The following is a 23,220-nucleotide window of genomic DNA, read 5'->3' as shown; positions in this document are numbered from 1 at the left end:
GGCAGATGTAACTTGTGCAGAGAGATTTAGATTTTGGTGAGTTATTTTGTTTCTGTGCAGGGTAAATACTGGCTGCTTTATTTTTACACTGCAATATAGATATCACTTTGAAGTAAACCCCCACCCAAATCTAATTCTCTCTGCACAAGTTACATCTGCTCCACCTCCAGTGCACATGGTTTTGTCCATTTAAGAAGGAATTTGTCAGAAAGAGTGAACCAAAATAACCCCCTATATTTCTCAGGGCTGTAACTAGGTGTGTGCCAGCAGTGCCTTGTCTACAGCGCACACGCCGGCATACACCTTGTCTCCTGGCCAAAGACAGAGCTTCCCTTCCACACTGCACTGTGCTACCAGCCAGCGGGTTCTCAGTTAGTCACGGTGCTGTCTGCTGGACAGAGCGCTGAGTCTAGGACACAGTATGATGTACATATGATGTACAGTCCAGACTTAGCCCCCTGTGACTTCTTTCTGACCCTACAAATCAGGAGAAAAAGTAGCAGGAATCGTTTTGAGACACCAAAGACTGCATCCAGCATATAGAAGACATACCTGCTTCATATCAGTCCAGATGCTTCACCAAGTGGTCTGAGGGCATACAACTTTGCTTAGATTCCCCTAGTGAACACTTTGAAAAATGTAATGTTCACTTTGTTTCAAAATAGAACACTTTTTGTGCATCTGGAAACTTTTTGCACATCTCTCATATAGTATTAATTGCTATAAAGGAGGAAATGGATCCAAGAGTCACTATTTCTGGTGACTTATGAAGGTAATCCATGTAGCAAAGCAATACGGAGCTGGATGCTATGTGGCCTATGTGGAAACAACTGCTGATGCCACTATTAAAGTAACTGGTGATTTAACCAGCTTTGTGCCTGCTCGTCCCTTACTTTCTGTCCCCAGTAATAGCTGCCAGACACTGCAGTGCTCATCCACCACCACAATCCTTACTGCCAGATGCCTACTGTGATGCATGGAAAGCTAGCAGTGTGCCCTGCTCCTTAACTCAGAATACCTGCTCGGCTCTGCCTCATCATGACGTTTCCCTCAGTGCCATGCAAAGAGCTATAGAACTGTACAGGAACCAACTGCACCACCTAAGTGCTACAACTCGCCCTCAGCCAGGCCAGCACCATACTGGGCACTACCGACACACTGCCCCCAGCAGCAGCCAGCAAATTATAACACAAATAAAAAGAAAATAAACATCTGAAGTATGCTGAAGGGCTGATGGACAACAAAATATAATTGGAACAATGAGCAAGGGTGCATGATGGGCACAGGAAATAAAATTTGAGGAGTATGATAGGCAAGGGTGGAGTTTGTACTGTAGGTGCAGTAAAATATATGAGGGATGTTGGGTTACAGGGATGATAAGCAAAAAATTGAAAGGGGAAAAGTGAGAGGGGAAAGTAAATGGCATAAAATAAGCTTTTTTATATATTGGAAAAAAATATTGGTCAAGTACAAGTGTCTATACTGTTATGGGTGTGAAAAATTGGGATGCGGTCATTGGGTCACCAACAAGTTTTTAGACAGTCATTAGGTCAACATGTATCTAGGTCAACATGTATCTAGGTCGACATGAGTCTAGGTCGACATGGTCATTAGATCAATGGGGTCATTAGGTCAACATGGGTAAGATCCAGTCAAAAGGTCAACATGGGGGTTTTCACTGTTTTTTGAGCCGACATGTGCCGACAGGCGGTATTTCATGCTCTACCATCCACTAGGGCGTGGCGGGAGAATAAAATAGTGTGTCGAGAGTAGGGAGCCATGCGAGGGGATGTGTCCATGTCGACTGTGTCAACATTCCGGTTATAAAACTGTGAAAAAGCCCAATGTCGACCTTTTGACTGTCAACCTAACCCATGTCGACCTAATGGCCCTGTCGACCTAATGACCCTGTTGACCTAGACGTATGTCGACATTCCTGCATGTTGACCTAGACACATGTTGACCTAAATGCATGTCGACCTAATGCCTGTCTAACAACTTGCCGGTGACCAACTGATCCACACCTGAAAAATTGTGGTCTATATAGAATTATATGGTGTAATATGCAATGTATTATATTGTGCTATATCAAAATATGGACACCAATGCTCTTTGATGCTCTGTCTAAAAGGGGGCAGACTAGATGGGCCAAAAAGTTCTTATCTGCCATCAATTCTATGTCGAGCACATGATTTGGTACAAAATACATGCATACATTTTTTCTTGCCTACCTGTACTTGTCATTTTGTCATGTAGTAATTCCCTGCCTCGCATCTATTGTGTCTATGATGTTACCATAATGTTTTGATCTTTGTTTTGTATTTAGCCAACTTTGGTATTTTTTATGTTTACTCCTTGTACAATGTTGGGATTTTTTTGCAACACCTTATAAATAAAATATTATAAAAATAAAACATTGTTATAAAATGTATAATGATAAAATCAATGTATACAGGAACATGCCAATGACAATATAGAAACTTTCTACCTTGAGTCCTGTTGGAGAAAGTGCGCTATATAAATTAAACTTACTTACTAACTACTAAATGTAAGAATTATTTTTGAAAGACTATTAAAAAAAAAAATGGAATTACCTTTAGAGTCATTGGTTGAGTTTTCTTTTAATGCATTTTGCCCAGGCAGAACTCCTGCACCGGTTTCCTAATTGATGAAAGAAAAATAAATCTTTAGAACCTTACAGAATGTATTCTTGCTTAAATGCCATTTCCATCTTTGAAACAATAATATAAAACCACCTTGCTGCCCTTAACCAAGTTGTGCGATACCTAAAGGTATCACCCCCTAACCTGCCTGCTAGGCTAGAATACAACCAATAAACAAATAACTCAGCTGAAATCTACCTAGCAACTGTACTATAAAAAGTCTAACCATTAACAAAATATCATATATGGCCTTGTGCTTAGGAAGCCTTTAGCTAATTACCGTATATACTTGTGTATAAGCCAATTTTTTTCAGCACTTTTTGCTGAAAAAACCTCCTCGGCTTATACACGAGTGAGGAGGATGGAACTGCCACTGCCGGAAGTGCAGGGACACAGTGAGCCAGCAGTGCACCTCCTTCATGCACTGCTGCTGTCCTGATGGCTATAAAGCACACATCCAGCATACAATGCCAAAACTAAAGGCGCTATCTCCTGTGTCCCGCTTCTGGCCATATGTCATGCAGCGCTCCCGGGCCAACTGAATGCTGATAGTACTGCTCCTCCAGGAACACTGACATGTATGTGCAGGTGCTCTTTGTCTGGGAGGGGAGCGGGTTTGGTTAAGTGCGCACTCCTGGTCCATGTAACTTATATAAAGTGTATGTCAGTGCTTCCCATCCCCATCGCCTGTACAATGTATGTACTGTATGTGTGTCTGTGTACCCCCGCTCTTGTGTGTGTCAATGTGCCCCTGGTTTCTGTACAATGTGTGTGTGTCAGTGTGCTCCTGACCTCAGTACAACATGTGTGTGTATCAGTGTGCCCCTGACCTTGGTACAACATGTGTGTGTATCAGTGTTCCCAGTGTTTTACCAAGTATGAGATTTAAAGTTAGAATGTGGGTCATTCTCCTTATACAGTATGGCCTCTATTGGTGGTCTGATATTTATCCGTAGCTGCTGCATTTCCCACCCTAGGCTTCTACTCGAGTCAATAAGTTTTCCCAGTTTTTTGTGGTAAAATTAGGTGCCTCCGCTTATATTAGGATCGACTTATACTCGAGTATTTACGGTAATTGCTTAGGTGCCCACTACTGTCCACAAAATGTTGTATTAGACAGATAATTACACTCATAAATAGTGATATATACAAACACAGCACAAACACATACTTATATGGAGTAAGGACAAGCATTTTTGTTATTTGAAAAGCCTACTGTCAGAACATAAAGAGCTGAGTTAATGATCTGAGACTGAAGCGACACGGCTGATTAATATGTAGCCACTATAATCTACAGCTTCCATTTTGTTCTAAACCAAGGTCACGTATACAGTCAAAACTATATCCTAATAAACCAGAAAGAGACCATTGCAGCTGGCGTGAGTTACACTTGGCTACATTTACTTAACAATCTAGCAGCAATGTTGGAACATAAAGCACATCTGTTATGAAAGATTGTATAGAAAGCTCTTCACATTTATGGCGATGAAATTCTTTGAAATAAGCAAAGCATTCATGTAATAAGTACTGACTGATGAACACTTTGCAAGTAAAAGAAAACATAAAAACAGTAATTAATACTGACTGGCTTGGAGTTATTGGTTTCCACATCAAACAAAATCAGGGGCTCTGAGTTGGCTGGATCTTCACAGACAGTTTCTAGCTGATTGGTAGGGATCAGAAAACACAGGATAAAGCTTACACATAACTGTCAACATTTCATTATCATGAACAAGGAATGGATAAAACAAAAATTAAACAAAAGGTATTTACAGATGTGTCCACATTCACCTATCCTCAAATTGCACCAGATGGCCCCTTTGGCAAACCACAGACTTTACCACTAAGCTGCACCGTGCATCCTACCACAAATTGTCCCACAAGATAAGCATCTTAGCCACAACATAATTAGGCACAAATACAATGCGCAGGTACCATGAACACATGGCTGAGCAACTCAGGAACTAACCAGTGTAAAAAAGGCAAATCACATGCAATAGCATGCAATAGTATGCTAAACCTGAGATTTTGGCCACTATTCAATGCTATGGCGAGCGCACAGCATTTTGGATTCCCCGTGCGCTCACCATGATTCGCCGTGGTCCCCGATTCACCACCAGCTGCACTACTGCCCTATTCAACTGGTCAGGGGCTCGCTGCCCCTGACGGCGAAATTGTACTTACCTGGCAAACGCCGCACACAGCAGGAAGGATGGCAGAAGGCAGGAGGATGGCAGCCTCCCTGCCAGCGCCACATGCCGCACACAGCAGCAGGGGGGACGACGGAGGAGAAGGAGGGCTGGCAGAGAGACAGGCACACAGTACCTGAATGAAGCTGCGGCCAGAGAGGAGACAAGGCAGGCAGGGAGGTGCTGGGAGCGCTGTGCTGGTCCCGCTCCGTGCATATGTAATGAGCGGGACCAAGCCCAGTGAATAATAATGAGCAGGTCCCGGTACCTGGGAATTGCTACTTGTGGTGAAGCTTCTAAAGGTGCCCATACACTAGGGCAATTTGGGCTCTTTTCATCCAATTAGAACGGAACTGGCTGAGAAATTCGGATGAAAAGTGTCAAAAATCGCATTTATTTGACATGAGGTCCGATCCGATGTGCAGTTCCGTGAGCATCAGATCAGAGCCTGAAGAATTCGAAGGGCTAAACTATAGATTTGTCGGATTGCCAAGCCTCCGACAAGTTTGGCTGGGATGGCATACGATACATTGTATGCAAAAGGACTGCATATATACGGTGTATCGTACCCAGTCCTGCGGCCCAAGAAGCTGCTGAGCAGTTCCAGGGAACTCACATGCGACTTTTCCCCCACTCGGAGAAGTCGCCCTAGGGCAGGCATGCCCAAAGTCAGGCCCGGGGGCCAATTGCGGCCTGTGCTGTCATTTCAAGCGGCCCGCAGCCTCCGGCTGGAAGCAGGCAGAGCATCAGATGTGGAAAGCACAGCACAGGACACTAAAGGTGGGGCCCCGGCGATCGTGCCTTTACCTTGCTGTCTGCAGCAATGAGGAGGTGCCGGCCGCCACAGTGAGATGTGTTTGGCATCTTTCGGGTGAGTATGCGTCCTACCCCTGCTGCTGCAATCGTATATCACCCTACTCCACAATCACAGTGACAGCAGTGTGTGGGGAGGGGGCAGCAAGGGGGAGGCTTGTTCCCGTAACATGCAGATTGGGGGAGGGCAGCAGCGAGAGCCCAAACATCTCCTCTCCTTGCAGTTCCTGCTTTGCCTCTCCATCCTCTGGCTCACACAAGGGGCTGGGAAACATACAGAGAAGGGAGGGGGCAGAGTGGGGGACATACAGTGAAGGAGGGCAGTGATGGACATATGGAGGCAGTGATGGACATTAAGAGAAGGGGGAGCAGGGGCAGGCTGGGGGACATACAGTGAATGGGGGCAGAGTGGGGTACATAGTGAATGGGGTCATACAGTGAATGGGAGTCATACAGTGAAGGAGGGTCTGGCTTGGGGACATACAATGAATGGAGGCACTGATGGACATTAAGAGAAGGGGGGCAGGCTGGGGGACAGAGTGAGTGCAGAGTGGGGAACATACAGTGAATGGGAGTCATACAGTGAAGGAGGGTCAGGCTTGGGGACAGACAATGAATGGAGGCACTGATGGACATTAAGAGAAGGGGGCAGGCTGGGGGACAGAGTGAATGGGTGCAGAGTGGGGAACATACAGTGAATGGGGGACATACAGTGAAGGAGGGGCAGGCTGGGGGGACATAAAGTGAATGGGGGCAGGCTGGGGGAAATACAGTGAAGGGGCAGGCTGGGGGACATAGAGTGAATGGGGGCAGAGTGGGGGGCCATTCTGATGTGATTAATGATTCAAAGAATGTCAGGCTGAATGGTCAGCCCCCACACATTTACACTTCACCAAATCTGGCCCTCGTCGAAAAAAGTTTGGACACCCCTGCTCTAGGGAGTAGGAGACAGAGGTTCTATTGAGAGGCCTTTTTCACTGTTACCAATCCAGGATGAATAGATATCCATCTATATAATTGGTATTTATATTGGATTAACAGAAAACAGAGTGATCGACGTGGCCTAAACCTTTATGGTTTATATATTTTATATATATTTTACTTATACAAAATATATCAGAATTTATGACTGAGAACATTCCAATTGGAAGTTAGGAATAGGAGTGCTTCCATTTCCCCTTAAGAAAAGGGACCTTTTATCCCTACCATCAGAATCATGAGAATCAATATATGCTGAAAGATATTAATACATGGAAAAACCTCACTTTTTAAAGTTTTTAGGTTGAATTTACTTTTCACTTTAAGTGCTGATTTTTTGACTATTTGTTTTCGACAGTTTTTTTAGTAATTTTTCACTGATGCAGTTTTGAAAAAAAAAAAAAGGGTACTTGTTTCCTAGCTCGCCGCGCTTCGGGCTCGGTGGCTTGCTGCGCTCGCCACTCTACTGTATATGAGATCAACTCCACGCCGACGTGGATAGTGGGGGTATGAAAAGGTCGGAGGACGCGTACCGCCGCCGCTCGCCACGCTTTGGGTTAACATTAATAGTGGCGGTGGCATTAACAATGGGGGTGCATATAACATACTAATCACCCATCAGGGTGCATGTACAATTAAATCATCGTTTTGACCGCATCGCATGCCATTTTAATGGCATGCGATACGATTTTAAAATTGTACAGTGCGGCTCTTAGGACCCGAAAATCGGGTCCCATCGCATACAACTAATTAAGGCATGCGATGGTATGCGATGGGCGTGCTAGGAAACAAGTACTAAAAATGACTAAAAGCCATCCGAAAACAGTCACAATACTAATGTCCATTTTTTTTGGTTACACACTAAACGATATGTATGATAATATCATTATAGGATATCGTTATGGTGCATATTGTCTGCCTTTATGGCATAGTGTGTATGGGTATTAATGCACAATGTAGACAGCTGTAAATAAACATTTAGATAGCAAAGCACAAAACATGGAGGCCTTGCCCTTGAATTGTCCCAAAATAATCTCACAGGATTTAAAACATTAACTCATCCTGTTACCTCTTTTCTGGCTGCGCAAACTGTGCTTAGTCCACGGTAACTTTCAAACACACCATCGGCACTTTGCTTTAAAGATGCTAAAAAAACAATACAATTGAATGTTATTATTTTTTCTTACACAATAGCTTTATACATTACAGAATATAACAGGTATTACATTAAGTAGGTCTGGACAACTTCAATGTTAACATATTGCAAATTTACTGCAGAAAAAAACCCAGATGTGTACTCATACATAATTGCTGCAGTCGTGCCAAACCTTTCTTGGCATTGTAGGTTCTGTGAGTCTCTGATAGCTTTAGGCATCTTTGGGCATCTTTTAAAGAAATTGTGTCAATGCGATTAGGACGAACCAGTGACAGTGTGTTTTTTGGACGCACCCAAACGGAGCTACAGTACTGTACATTTCAATAGCTCTGTTGTGCGCCCTCTAGTGGATGCCAGGCGAAAACATTTGAATATTGCCTACAGTATGTGTATGATAGTTCAAAAATAAATGCATTCATTGGGGCGGCGCTGACCTGTTCGCTAGGCTGTGGGTGCAATCATCGATCATCAGTCTGTCAAATATGTTAAAATCATCTAGCATGTCCGATAGATCTGATTACTGGCCAGCATCAGGCAGTGTACGCTGACTGCAGGAGGAACAGGGAAATATCTACTCAGTGTATGGGCAGGATATTTTCTGGATGCCAAGCTGTCATAGAAAATGTTAGCCGATCGGACAGAATTTATCTGACATTATATACACAACTTATGCTGCATATATTTCAACTGTTGCAAGATACAAACAGGTCAGTACCAAGAGCATATGTACCAGGTGGGTATGAGTCATAGGGTCGACAGTGTCTAAGTCGTCAATTAATAGGTCCACACCATATGGTGCACATTGTGAACTAACGAAAAGGTCGACATGAAAATGTTGACACATGAACATGTCAACTTGAGGTTTTCACATTGGTGTCAATTTGTACTTTTGTGCACATGTACTCCCAATTAGTGTACTGCATACCCTTGCTGAGCAGTGACAGTTTTAGCGAAGCAAGTCAGTAATAGAAGAATGGTTGGTCTCTACAGAGCCACACAACACAATGACCAAAAGTGGTTCTACAGCAGTTGTATTACATTTTTTACATTACAGCTATAGGCATCTCAGATACTGATGGCTGCTTTGGGGCCAGCATCACCTCCTGGGGCCCGCCTCTATCCCTCCCAACATGACCAATTCCGGGAGGGGGGGGGTGTAAAACGGGGTCAGAGGTGGACGGATGGGTGCGAAGGGGCATGGGAAAGCCCAGCGTTTCATGGGCGTTCCCATGCAAAGTAGTAGTAGTACGTTTATTTATAAGGCGCCGCAAAGTGTCCGCAGCGCCGTACATAGCAAACAAAAAACAAATGACAGGGTAACATACAGGGTGTGTTGAAAAATACAGTATAAATAGGGGTATAGCTGGTAGAAATAAAATCAGCATCAGTTCAGAAGTAGGTGTCAAAATTGTCGAGGAGACTGAAGATGAAGTAGAGGAAGGGAAGAACAGGACAGGAGGACAGGTGAGGTAAAGAGGTAGGGTGAGTACGTGAGGCAGGAGGACCCTACTCATAAGAGTTAACATACTAAAAATAGGTGGGTGGACGAACGAAAAACAACAGGATAAGTAGGAACGGAGGGGAACGAAGGCAGGATAGGAGGATCAAAAGAGGTTAGGAGGAGGGATAGGCTAGTCGAAAAAAGTGGGTTTTGAGGGAGCGCTTGAAGGAGATAAGGGAATCAGAAAGCCTGATGGGTGGCGGGAGGTTGTTCCAGTGCAGGGGGGCAGCGCGAGAGAAGTTTTGGACACGGGAGTGGGAGGAGGTGATTAGGTGAGAGGCCAGTCGGCGGTCAGCGATGGAGCGAAGAGGACGGGAGGGAGTGTGGATAGAGATCAGTGAAGAGAGGTAAGGAGCGGTGGAGGAGGAGAGAGCCTTGTAGGTGGTGGTGAGGAGTTTAAAGAGAACTCGGAAAGGAATGGGGAGCCAGTGAAGAGATAGACAGAGGGGGGAGGCGGAGGTAGAGCGGCGGGAGAGGAAGATGAGCCTAGCAGCAGCATTAAGAATGGTTTGGAGAGGTGCGAGGCGGGTGAGAGGTAGCCCAGAGAGAAGGATGTTGCAGTAGTCAAGGCGGGACAAGAGAGTGAATGAGAATTTTGGTCGCGTCAGTGGAGAGGAATGGTCTGATGCGTGAGATGTTGCGTAGGTGAAAGCGGCAAGACTGTGAGAGAGCACGAATGTGGTGGGTGAATGAGAGGGAGGAGTCAATGATGACACCGAGGCAGCGCGTTTGGTCGGTGGAGGTGATCTCGGTTTCACCAATGCTGATGGAGATAGTGGGAGAAGAGGGGATGTTCGGGGGATGGAAGATTAGAAGTTCAGTTTTAGCCATGTTTAGTTTCAGGAAGCGTTGGGTCATCCAGGCTGAGATGGCGGTGAGGCATTCGGAGACCTTGGACAGGAGTGATGGGGATAGGTCGGGGGAGGAGAGATAGATTAGGGTATCATCAGCATAAAGGTGGTAATGAAAACCATAGGAGCTGATGAGGGTGCCCAGAGAGGTGGTGTAGAGGGAGAAGAGGAGAGGGCCAAGGACTGACCCTTGGGGAACACCGACTGGCTGCGGGGTAGTAGGAGAGGAGGAGCTCGGAGTGGAGACGGAGAAGGAGCGATCGGAGAGGTATGAGGTGAACCAGGAGAAGACCGTGCCAGTGATGCCAAAGGAGCGGAGGGTGTTGAGCAGGAGAGGGTGGTCAACAGTGTCAAAGGCTGCCGACAGATCAAGCTGGATGAGGATAGAGAAGAGGCCTTTGGATTTAGCCGATAGTAAATCGTTAGTGACTTTGGTCAGGGCAGTTTCAGTGGAATGTAAAGGGCGGAACCCGGATTGGAGGGGGTCTAGAATGGAGTTAGCAGTAAGGTGGCTTAGGAGACGATTATAGGTCAGACGTTCTAGGAGCTTGGAGGCAAAAGGGAGGAGGGAGATGGGCCTGTAGTTGGATGGAGAGTTGGGGTCCAGATTTGTTTTTTTGAGAATTGGGGAGACAAGAGCGTGTTTGAAGGAGGAAGGGAAGATCCCAGAGGATAGGTAAGATTAAAGAGGTGAGCCAGGTGAGAGCAGACTGACAGACTGAGACGACGGATAATATTGGAGGGGATAGGATCGAGCGGGCAGGTGGAGGGAGAAGCGGATTGAAGGATAGAGTGGACTTCAGCAGCAGTGGTGGGGTAAAATGAGGACAGGGGTTGGAAGGAGGGGAGTGGAGATGTAGGAGGGGAGGAGGGAGAGGGTGAGGTCATGGCAGCAGTGATGGAAGTCCCGAGAGAGGAGATTTTGGTTGAAAAGTAGGTAGCAAAATCAGCGGCTACGATGGAGGACGGAAGAGCTGGAGGAGGGGGGAAGAGCAAGGAATTGAAGGTGGAGAAGAGCCTGCGGGGATTGGATGATTGGGAAAGGATGAGGGACATAAAGTAGGATTCCTTGGCCAGAGCAAGGGCAGAGCTGAAGGAGGAAAGAATGAATTTGAAATGGAGATAATCCACAAGGGAGCGTGATTTCTTCCAGAAGCGCTCAGCAGTGCGAGAGCACTTTTTAACGAATCGGGTGATAGGCGAGTGCCACGGTTGGGGGTTGGAGCATCGAAGGGGGATAGAGGAGGGAGGGCAGGCAGAGTCCAGTGCCGAAGATAGGGTGTCATTATAGAGGGAGGTGGCGAGGTTCGGGCAGGACATGAGGGCGATTGGGGCGAGAAGAGGACACAGCGTGTTTGAGAAGGCAGCAAGATCAAGTGTGTTGACGTTATGCTGGGCGTTTCCATGCTGATGGCGGTATAATACATGGTGCTGGGGGCCACGCAAATATAAGTCAGTCTGCACTCACTTATATTTGAGTTGCTTCGCAGCTTACCAAGTCAACCAGAATGAGGGCCATAATGCTTTGTTCTGAGACTTCCTTGCAAGTGGCAGCTATTTGAATTTTGGACTGTGCCTCCTCCCTGCCCACCACAGAGGACATAAAAACGATGACAGTGGGGTAAATTAACTAAGATGGGAGTTCTATTGAAGATGGGATGTTGCCCATAGCAACCAATCACATTCTATCTATTATCTTAAATAAATAATAAGAAAAATCGTATTGGTTGGGCAATATTCCATTTTCAATAGAACTCCCATCTTAGTAAATTTACCCCAGTAAGAGAATGAAGTTGCTATTGAGCTGGCTACACCATATAGCAACCTGTCGATTACAGACAGCTGTGCCCTGTGTGGTACTGCTGGGGACAACACTTACTGTTGGGCAGTGATTGGTGTGTTATATCAGGACCACAGGAGTGATTATCTCTCTTTACTGTTGTTACGGTTCTGTAGGTGGTCAGAAGACCTGCTCCCTGACTCTGTTGCCCCAGCCTGACGTCCACGAGATACGTGCGGAGCTAGTCTTCTCCTGTACCCGTCTCGGCTGAAGGGCGAATTATGTCCGCCCCACTCCGCTTCAGGCAGGTTTTATGTTCAGGACAACGTATCTGTGGAGGCAGACCAGCAGCAAAAGGACCTCTAACTAAACCTGACGTGCAGGACTGAGACCCCTACAGGGATGGCAACAATGCCCAAATGGTGTAATATAGTAAATACAAATGCAATAGCAACAATGCTCAATGATGGAATATAACAAAATATAAATGGCAACAATGCTCAACGATGGAATATAATGCACAAGGGTAACTGGCAGGGTGCACCCCTGACTTATCTGCAACGAATGCTGACAGCAGGTCCAGGCTAGGACACTGCAGGCTGGATGAAGCAGGTACTGCGGACTGAGGTGACCAAGGACCAGGTACACGCAGACTGAGGCACAAACAAAGCTGGCACACAGGACGCTGTACACAAGGTGCTGGGACTGGGAAGAATACACGGCAGGATACACAAAGCTATCAGTAAGCTATAACCGGCCGTGACTGCATGCTGAGAACCTCACTAAATAACCTTGCATGCAGCCACACCCAAGCAGCAGGGTATGCAAGAAACTGAGGAAGCTGGATCCACAAAACCCGGAGTACGGATCCAGGGAAAACACACAAACTAAACACAGAATATAAAAAACTGCACATTTACACCGATCCGCTGAAGGCGGATCGTAACAACTGTGATTTACCTGTGACAGAAGCCTGTCTTTCCTGTGACTGCTGCTGCCTCCTGCCTCCATAATTGTGCCTTTCCACCCCCCCCCCCATGACTGTGATTGCCTCTTACCTGACCATGTGTACCTCTGCCCCCTACCTCATCAAGCACGCCTCTGATCCCCTTCCCCATTAGTGTCTCTGATCACCCTTTCAATTAGTGTCTCTGCTCCCTGCCTCCCCATGTGCACCTCTGCCTCCCCATATGTACTTTTTGTCCCTTGCTTGTACTTAATCTGCATTCATTTTTAGGTAGGTTGTATGTGTCAAAAATGCCAGGACCCAAAGTTCCCCAACAGAACAATGCCCAGAGCATCACACTCCCTTCAGTGGTATGCATTCCCTTAGTGCATCCTGGTGCCATCTCTTCCCAATGTAGACACCATAAAATCTTCAAGTCCTTCACATGATGTAAAAGAAAATGTGATACGTCGGACTAGGCCACCTTCTTCCATTGCTCCATGGTCCACTTCCGATGCTCACGTGCACATTGTAGGCACATTCAATTGGGGACAATTGGCAACAGAGGGCACACTAACAGGTCTCAGCTATGCAGTAAGCAGTAATGGTTCAGTCCTGATTACTGCTGTGCGAATTTGCAGAGCCTTGCAACCTGAGAGTCTCCGCCCTGTCAGAGAGAAAACAGCCGGCTACCATCACCAAATGTCAGCTTCCGGTCATTCAAGTTGCCAGGGGATGGCGGATAGAGTAATAGTTGATTTTTGTTGCTGTTTGTCCTTGTGGGTGTGTGCTATAACCCATATGAATGCGCAGTCGTTCGATAATGGATCGACTTAGGAATTTGCATAAAGCGATCAGGTCTGAATAACCCCCAATGTCTTCTGAAACCTATCTATCATAACCAACATCAAGTTTTCAGCAAATTATGCTAGAGTAGATCTTATGCAGGTTGAACTCGATAGACTAATGTATTTTTTCAACCTTAATTAATATGTAAATTACTATGTTATGTTATGTGGGAACATACAGTATCAGATGGCAGACGGTCTAGCCTTCATTCCCCACACATATCAATAAGCCTTGAACATCCATGGACCTGTAACTGGTACATTGGTCGTCCTTCCTTGACCACTTTGGGTTTGGTCAAGGAAGGACGACCAATGTACCACTATACAATGAATATTAGGAACCCCGCCAGACCTGCAATTGTGGAGATGCTCTGTCCCAGCCATCTAGACATCACAATTTGGCCTTTTGTCACCGTTTTAAAGATCTTACACTTGCCCATGTTCAGTCTTTCATTATATAAACTTCAAGAAATTATTGTTCACTTGTTGCATCAACAATGTTATTAACTTCACCAGTCAGTAGTTTTAGCGTTATGATAGATAGATGGATAGATAGATAGATAGATAGATAGATAGATAGATAGATATGATGACCTCACCTGATTGTAATATTTCAGACAGTAAGGTTTTAGGCAGTGTATCTGGTAAGTCATAGTCATTCTTCCTTGCGACGATTAGATGAAATGCAGCACAAAACTCTGGTAGGATCAAAGCACCATCACAGTCAACATCGCTAAGATCCCTAAAAGAAAGCACAAAAGTGACAGTGAGTTTGTATGTAAAAACATAGAACTGCAAGCAGTTTTCTACAGTATACTGGAAATGGAAAATTTCCACTTTCACAAGATATGCCCTCTGTCTCATGTAAAATGGGGTTCTATCTGCTATCCCAATGATATATGTAGGAGCTAGATCTATTTGGCAAATATGGGACTAGAGACGTGGTTTAGCAGGAGGGGACATGCCTTAATGTAGAAGGCAAAACAAGGGAGGGGCAGTTTCGGGTGCATCATCATGGCCACTCTCCCTGCTATACAATGCCAAAATTACAGATGACACTTTTTAGTGTGAATTTGGTAATCATACACCAAGACCGCCCATTTCACTCAATGGCCTTTATTCATATCTGATCACAGTACAAATTTGTTTGGAAAATGGCCAAAACCATGTGCACTGCAGGTGGGGCAGATGTAACATGTATAGAGAGAGAGAGTTAGATTTGTGTGAGTTATTTGGTTTCTGTGCAGGGTAAATACTGGCTGCATTATTTTTACACTGCAATTTAGATTTCAGTTTCAACACACCCCAAATTGAAGTCTCTCTGCACATCTTACATCTGCCCCACCTGCAGTGCACATGGTTTTGCCCATTTTCCAAACAAATTTGTACTGCGATCAGATCTGAATAAGGGCAAATAAGTGGGTAGGTGGATGGTCGAATCCAGGAGACTTGCCCACTTTCCTGGGTGGCCGGAGCGTAACCTGATTTTCGGGAGCCTCCTGGCCATTCCATACCTCCCAACTTCTGTCCGGAGGAAATAGGGACACTCGCGCGGCGAAGTCGCGCGCGCGCCCGAAAAGGGGGAGGGGCGTATGCAAATGAGGGCGCGGCTTATGCTAATTAGCCGCAACCTCATTTTCATACGAGAATAGACGCTGTGCGCATGCCTTAAGGGGGGGCACTGGCTCCATTACCTCCTAATGTTCCAAGCCAGCAGGGCTGGAGACTCCGCACTGCCCCAGGCCCCGGCCCCTAGCGAACCAGTAATTGTATACTGCAGCTACGCTGGGTCCCCGCTCATTAGATATGCACGAGCGGTGACCCAGGCAGCAGTGAGAGGGTCCCCTCCCCTTCAATATCGCCGGGGACCAAGAGCGGAAGTTGTACTTCCCTGGCTGCCGCTCGCTTCCTCCAGGGCTGTGTGGGGATGATGCGGTTGGCACTTAGGGAGCCAGCGCTGGCAGAGCGTGGAGCGCCTGGTCGGGATACTGCTAAGCTGACAGTCATTTGCAGGAGCTGCCTGCTTAAGCAGCAGAGACGGCCAGCCCTGCGCCTCCTTCCCTCACAGCTTAAGCACCTTCTCATTGTGGAACAGTGCGTCCCGACCCCAATGCTTAAAAACAACATGACAGCCTGTCCCCTTAGCTGCCAGCTCCACTGAGCTTCACTTAGGAAACGGCCGCCGCGGAGCTAAGGTGTGTATCTCTCCTGATATTTGCTGTGTGTGTGTCGGGAGTCTGGACCAGCCAGCCCAGCTCTGTGTGACTGTGCAGTGCATCCCCTCCCCGTGCCAAGTACGTCCCCCTGCAGCTGCAGCATTAATCCACTCGCTGCAGAGGCAAACTATAACTTTACTATGCCCTGCAGTATAATCATGTCTCCCCCCTGCAGCGTAATCATGTCTCCCCCTGCAGTGAAACCCTCCTCCCTCACACCAAAACCCTTCTACACCCTGCAGCCATGCCGTCCTTGCCACTGCAGTCTCAATGCCCCTCCCCTGTAACCCAAATCCTATTAGCCATGGGGAACTCTGTCTGCAGCCCTGCTCCACCCTTTCCCCTACATACCCAAAACTGTTCTACTTCTACCCCATGCAGAGTTCCCTTCATGCAAACTGAATGCCCCTTGAAGGTAGAACATTTTCTCCCCACTGCAGCCAATATCCCCTCCCCCCTTATTCCTGTACCCATATTCTCTCCTACCCGAACATGTGCTACTGTATTATGCACCGTAAGAGTGAGCAACATGAGACATAAAGTGCTGGGACAGGTACCCCCCAGACCCCAGTCTTGTGGTAAATCCAACTTGCAAATAAATACAGCATGTACATGTACATACAGATGACTGTATACACAAATAGTTTAATTTACAAAGGTTGCAAATATATAGATATCTATCTATAGATCTATAGATAGCTACAGATCTATACACATTGTGTGTGTATATATATATATATATATATATATATATATATACACACACACATCTATATAGATAGATAGATATAGATAGAGCTGTTTGGCAGTACATTGTGTTGTTTATTTTACAATTGGTAGCCAATGTGTGCACATTTTTTTTTCCCTGTGAGTTTATAGTTGGTGTGCTTTTTATTTTTTACCCTTCCAACTGTGCTCCCTTCTCCTCCACCTGTCCGCCTGTGCTCCCTTCTCCTCCACATGTCCGCCTGTGCTCCCTTCTCCTCCACCTGTCCGCCTGTGCTCCCTTCCCTTCTCTTCCACCTGTCCGCCTGTGCTTCCTTCTCCTCCACCTGTCCGCCTGTGCTCCCTTCTCCTCCACCTGTCCGCCTGTGCTCCCTTCTCCTCCACCTGTCCGCCTGTGCTCCCTTCTCCTCCACATGTCCGCCTGTGCTCCCTTCTCCTCCACCTGTCCGCCTGTGCTCCCTTCCCTTCTCCTCCACCTGTCCGCGTGTGCTCCCTTCTCCTCCACCTGTCCGCGTGTGCTCCCTTCTCCTCCACCTGTCCGCGTGTGCTCCCTTCTCCTCCACCTGTCCGCCTGTGCTCCCTTCTCCTCCACCTGTCCGCCTGTGCTCCCTTCTCCTCCACCTGTCCGCCTGTGCTCCCTTCTCCTCCACCTGTCCCCCTGTGCTCCCTTCTCCTCCACCTGTCCCCCTGTGCTCCCTTCTCCTCCACCTGTCCGCCTGTGCTCCCTTCTCCTCCACCTGTCCGCCTGTGCATCTGTGCTCACTTCTCCTCCACCCGTCCGCCTGTGCTCCCTTCTCCTCCACCCGTCCGCCGGTGCTCCCTTCTCCGCCACCCGTCCGCCGCCACCCGTCCGCCGGTGCTCCCTTCTCCGCCACCCGTCCACCTTTGCCCCCTTCTCTGCCACCCATCCGCCTATGCATCTGTGCTCACTTCTCCTCCACCCGTCCGCCTGTGCTCCCTTCTCCTCCACCCGTCCGCCTGTGCTCCCTTCTCCTCCACCCGTCTGCGTGTGCTCCCTTCTCCTCCACCTGTCCGCCTGTGCTCCCTTCTCCTCCACCTGTCCGCCTGTGCTCCCTTCTCCTCCACCTGTCGCCTGTGCTCCCTTCTCCTCCACCTGTCCGCGTGTGCTCCCTTCTCCTCCACCCGTCCGCCTGTGCTCCCTTCTCCTCCACCCGTCCGCCTGTGCTCCCTTCTCCTCCACCCGTCCGCCTGTGCTCCCTTCTCCTCCACCCGTCCGCCGGTGCTCCCTTCTCCGCCACCCGTCCACCTGTGCCCCCTTCCCCTCCACCCGTCCACCTCCTTCCTCTCCACCTGTGCCCCCTTCCCCCTCCACATATCCACCTGTGCCCCCTTTGTCTCCACCCATCCCCCCATCCACCTATGCCCCTGAAACCTTCTCTTCCTTAATACTCTTTCTCTCTCATATCTCTTTCTCTCCCTGCAACTGTCTTTCTCTCCTCTTTCTCTGTCCTATCCTCCCTGACACTAAAATTTTTGTATGGGGCCCACAAAGTTCTAGTCATGCACCTGCTGCTAAGGTAGTAGAGAGCAAGGAGCCAGGCAAGCTGTCTGCCTGGCGTGATTAATTATTATTATTATTATTTTATATGTAGTGTCTGTGATGTGATTGCAGAGAGGTATATCTGTGAGTGAGTTTAGGGCAACAAATTGATTAATGCTGGCTCTGTGCATCATATTTAATAAAGTTTGTATGTGTGGGCGGGGGGGCACAAACAGAAATCTTGCCTCCGGGCACCTGGAACAAACTTACGCCACTGATGAGGGGGAAATATTTACAGGTCTCCAATGCATTTAACAATTTCTACCCTGTCACTTTGCATGATGAAGTTACTGGAAATCATCTTATAAATGTGCTATGAACACCAGAAGTTCACGTTGAATGTAATCTATAAACAATAGTGGTTCCTTATATCACCACCATATCCTGTGACTGTAAGTTTTTAATCACCCTTTTCTGAAGCCTTTATGAACATCACCACAGCTTAAGTTAAGGTATATATACAGTATATACTACAAGAGCAATAGGTTAGGTCGTGATTGTCTGGGGTCTGAGCAGGTATTTGTTCTCATGATATATCCACTGTCTGCACATGATTACCCTGTAATGTAGTAAGTGTATGGATGCAATAGCCTTATACCCCTTTTGACACCACACAAGTAACCCGAGTCCGAGCTAGGTTGTTGCCGGGTCGACCCGGATCACCGCATTCCAACCCAGGTTAAAAGAAGGGTTTTGTCCTGGTCGGACCTGGGTTGCTGGGCAGTGTAAACAGGTAACTGGGTTGAGCGACCCGGTCCCTTTCAAACTATAGGGAGAAGGCAGCATTAGCTCCAAGAGCTGCCTCGCTACCCGCCCCCTGAAGATGCACCACCACTCCACCCCACCCCCTTTGTGACGTCAGCGACCTGGGTCGCTTTGGAGGCTAATCATTGCAAATGCTGGGTCACTCCCACGACAGACCTGTGTCCAAATCCCATGTGCCACCTGGCATCTGGCATTTACGATGTAAAAGGGTATTATTGACAAACAAGATCACTAGAACGTTCAAAGCATCGCAGCAGATGTATGCACTAATTTTGATTAAATTATAGAGGAAAGACTAGCATTAGATGTGGCAATGATGTAACTGGGGAGGGGGGTAAGCAGTATAATGGAAACAGCAGCATTGGACATTAGCAGAACAGAGTAATGGTGTGAGACTCTTAAATGAAGAAAAAAATTGCCTGCTATAAACAAAGGTTTTCATACTGGGTGCTATGGTGAGATGTGTTCTAGGCGCAATTAAGCCATACAATGTGTGATATGCAGGGCTATTTTTCAGTAGGCTCCAGCAGGAACTGAGGCACTTATTCTAGTTCACTCTTTCTGACAAAATATTTCTTAGATGGACAAAACCATGTGCAGTGCAGGTGAGGCAGGTGTTACTTGTGCAGAGATAATTAGATTTGGGTGGGGTTTTAGACCTGCCTCACCTGCAGTGCACATGGTTTTGTACATCTAAAGGAGCCCATACACGGCATACTTGCCTACCCTCCCGCATTTAGCGGGAGTCTCCCGGTTTTGCAATCCTCCTCCCGCTCCCCCGCAAATCCCTCGCTTCCTCCCGGTTTTTGGCCGATTCCCCCCCCAAAGAAATTGACTGCGCATGCGCGAACATATTTTGGGGGGCGGGGCCTGAATGCGCGACGTCATAACATCTTTGATTAACCCGGCTACCGCGGGGCTGTGTGGGTAGCCGTGGTGCGTGCGGCTGAAACGATCGGCAGCAGCAGCGTGAGCCGGGAAGCGCACGGAGAGGAGCAGCAGCATAAGACTGTGGCAGTGATTGAGCCGGGAGCAGCAGTAAGTATAACTCTGTCTGACTCCTTAGTCTCTCTCCCCCACCCAGGGCTGTCCTCCCTCTCCTCCGCGCTGCCCTGTCATCGTACTGTAGTTTAATTATAGACAGGCAGCGGCGTCTTCCTGGACCCCCCCTCCTATCAGTGTGTGTGACTGCTGTGAGGCGAGCACCAATGCCGTCCCCTGCCCTGCCTCCCCTGCTACAGGAAGTTCAAGTCACATGTCCTGCAATGGAGGAGCCCAGCAGAGGAGAAGAGGAGAGCAGTAACCACACACCGCAGGAGCACAGACTCGGTCAGCACTCAGCAGGGGCTCAGGTAAGGTGTCAGTAATGTTTGCTGTGGGAAGGGGGGGGCAGTAATGCTTGCTGTGGGAAGGGGGGGTCAGTAATGTTTGATTGGGGGGGGGGGTTGTCAGTAATGTTTACTTGGGGGGTTGTCAGCAATGTTTACTTGGGGGGTTGTCAGCAATGTTTACTGGGGGGGTTGTCAGTGATGTTTACTGGGGGGGGGGGGGGGTTGTCAGTAATGTTTACTGGGGGGGGGGGGTTGTCAGTAATGTTTACTGGGGGGGGGGGGTTGTCAGTAATGTTTACTGGGGGGGGGGGTTGTCAGTAATGTTTACTGGGGGGGGGGGGTTGTCAGTAATGTTTGATTGGGGGGGCAGTAAAGCTTGCTGTGGAAGAGGGATCAGTGATGTTTGTTGGAGGGGGTGTCAGTAGTGTTTGCTGGAGGGGGTGTCAGTAGTGTTTGCTGGAGGGGGTGTCAGTAGTGTTTGCTGGAGGGGGTGTCAGTAGTGTTTGTTGGAAGGGGTGTCAGTAGTGTTTGTTCGGGGGGGTTGTCGGTAATGTTTGCTGGGGGGGGTTGTTGGTAATGTTTGCTGGGGGGGGGGTTGTTGGTAATGTTTGCTGGGGGGGGGGCTGTCGGTAATGTTTGCTGGGGGGGGGTTGTCGGTAATGTTTGCTGGGGGGGGTTGTCAGTAATGTTTGCTGGGGGGTTTCAGTAAAGTTTGCTGAGGGGGGGGGGGTTGTCAGTAATGTTTGATTGGGGGGGCAGTAAATCTTGCTGGGGAAGAGAGATCAGTAATGTTTGCTGGTGGGTTGTAAGTAGTGTTTGCTGGTGGGGTTGTCAGTAGTGTTTGCTGGGGGTTTCAGTAAAATTTGCTTGGGGGGGGAGGGGGGTTGTCAGTAATGTTTGCCAGAGGGGTCGGTAATGTTTGCTAGCGGGGTCTGTCAGTTACAGTATGTAAATCCCAATGCACGCACCGCCTCTCCTCCTCTGCACTCATGTGTATGTAGTCAGCAGGGTCTACATGGCACTGGTGGTTGTGGCGATGTCACACTGAGCCTGGGCACACTTCCCTTTGCTGCTGCTTGCACTGGAGAAGTTGTGATGAACTTTTGCTATGGGCGGAATGTATTAAAATATCATTAATTGTAAGCTTAATATTAGTGTCTGTTGGGAAGGAAATACATCTAGCAGCCTATGCCTTGGCAATGATATTGGATTTATCAGTATCCAGGTCCTGGTTGGGCATACCCCTGACCAAATGGATGACTATTACGGGCATACGGGTTAGGCCCACTTGGAGGGAGAGTTACAGTGCTACCAAGGGGTGGAGTATGCCTAGGCTGATAGTTCCCTGGCTGGCTTTGTGCCATGCCAGGTTGGAAAGCAGGTGGGACGTTATAACTGGCAGGCTGAAAGGCTTGTGTAGTGTAAGTCTGTGGTGGGTAGTAGTAGTTTGTTTGTTTGTTTATTTATAAGGTGCCACAAAGTGTCCACAGCACCGTACATAGCAATAGTACATAGTGGGTAGGAACCAGATGGGTACTGTTGAGACGTTTTTGAAGGTAGTTGCTGTGACTGGCCTTGAAATCCAAAGGCAGGAGCCTGTGCAGCCTGCTGACTATAGCCCTGAAACTGCTGATTGTAACAGGATGCGGCATGCCATACTGCTGCTGGGGCTAAGCTTGAGGCTGGGGTTGACCTTGAACTGATGTATATCCAGGCTGCTGTGGATACTGTTGATACATTTGGCCTTCCATCTGACCTGGCTGCTGAGCTCCGGGCTATGGCTGTTGCTGAGGTTGGACCCCTGGAGGATGAGCAGAGGAGGAGGAGGAGGCAATACGATCAGGTGTGCTTGAGCGTTCATCTACTGGAGCGCTGGGAGGCCCAGTAACTTGGTCCTCTGTTAGTCCAAAAGCAGACATGACATTTTTATTGATTTACTATATTCTTGAGGGGATCAAAAGCAGACATGCTGCATCCATAACTTGATTAGAGGGCTTAACAGAGGAGTCTGGAGCAGTGGGTTCACAACCATCCACAGATTCAGTGTCCTGCAAGCTGCTTGGAATCCCAGGTTCCATAGGAGGCGCTAAACAATCCAGCAGATGGTTGACTTTGTAACTAAGTTCTACGAGATCTCAGCATAGATACTTCACCTGACTGGATTCTAGAGGACGTGGTTGTACATTAACAAATAGAGTCAGTTTCAATATCCTACTACACTGTATAGCAAATGATAAGTCAGAGCTGACGTGTGTATGTATATATATATATATATATATATATATATATATATATATATATATATATATATACACATATATATACACATATATACATACATACATACACATGCAACCTGCCCTGGTGCCTTCTGAAAGGCCCACAGACATGCAATATGGCGAAGGCGGCACTCAGAGACTTCTTTAATGCAAATTCCGTACCGCCTTCGCCATATTGCATATATATGTGTGTGTGTATGTATGTATATGTGTGTGTGTATATATATATCTATATCTCTATTACCAAGAACTGTAGGACACACCCCTGGGTGGAAATAGACACGCTCATGTGTCACTAGACACGCCCTTTGGTTGAAACATGACACACGCCTTCAATGTTGCAACGCTGAGCTCGGTGCATTTTGCTAGCATCTAAAATCTCCCTCATTTTGATTTTGAAAAGTAGGCAAGTATGATACACGGTCCGTTGCGTCCGGCTCCGTTTTGTACTATGCGATGCGCGCTCCCGCGCAACACATAGTACGGTACAAAAAGTATGTGCTGCACATACTTTTTGTACTAGGTACACATCGTATCGGATCGCAGTGCATGCACACTGCATGCACTAGAGATGCGATCCGATGTGTACTTTAAAAGTACAGAATGGACCGAAAAAA

General features: G+C 47.6%; 1 protein-coding gene and 1 pseudogene across 2 annotated transcripts in view; both read right to left on the bottom strand.

Moving 5' to 3' along the window:
- REPS2 (RALBP1 associated Eps domain containing 2) overlaps window positions 1-23,220 on the bottom strand; it is a 146,259-nt gene that overhangs the window by 66,705 nt on the left and 56,334 nt on the right. For both annotated transcript variants that reach the window (XM_083173946.1, XM_083173945.1), the window contains exons 8-11: window positions 14,325-14,467; window positions 7,713-7,789; window positions 4,249-4,326; window positions 2,595-2,661 (exon numbers count right to left, since the gene is read on the bottom strand). In XM_083173946.1, coding sequence (XP_083030072.1) covers window positions 2,595-2,661; window positions 4,249-4,326; window positions 7,713-7,789; window positions 14,325-14,467 — 365 coding nt within the window. The remainder of the gene's footprint in view (window positions 1-2,594; window positions 2,662-4,248; window positions 4,327-7,712; window positions 7,790-14,324; window positions 14,468-23,220) is intronic.
- Window positions 21,529-22,576, bottom strand: LOC146059296 (protein TFG pseudogene; annotated as a pseudogene).

Source organism: Crinia signifera, chromosome 2, assembly GCF_055691185.1.
Source record: "Crinia signifera chromosome 2, ASM5569118v1, whole genome shotgun sequence".
NCBI classification, from domain to species: domain Eukaryota; kingdom Metazoa; phylum Chordata; class Amphibia; order Anura; family Myobatrachidae; genus Crinia; species Crinia signifera.
The sequence above is the reverse complement of the archived record's forward strand: the minus strand, read 5'-3'. Positions and strand labels throughout refer to the sequence as shown.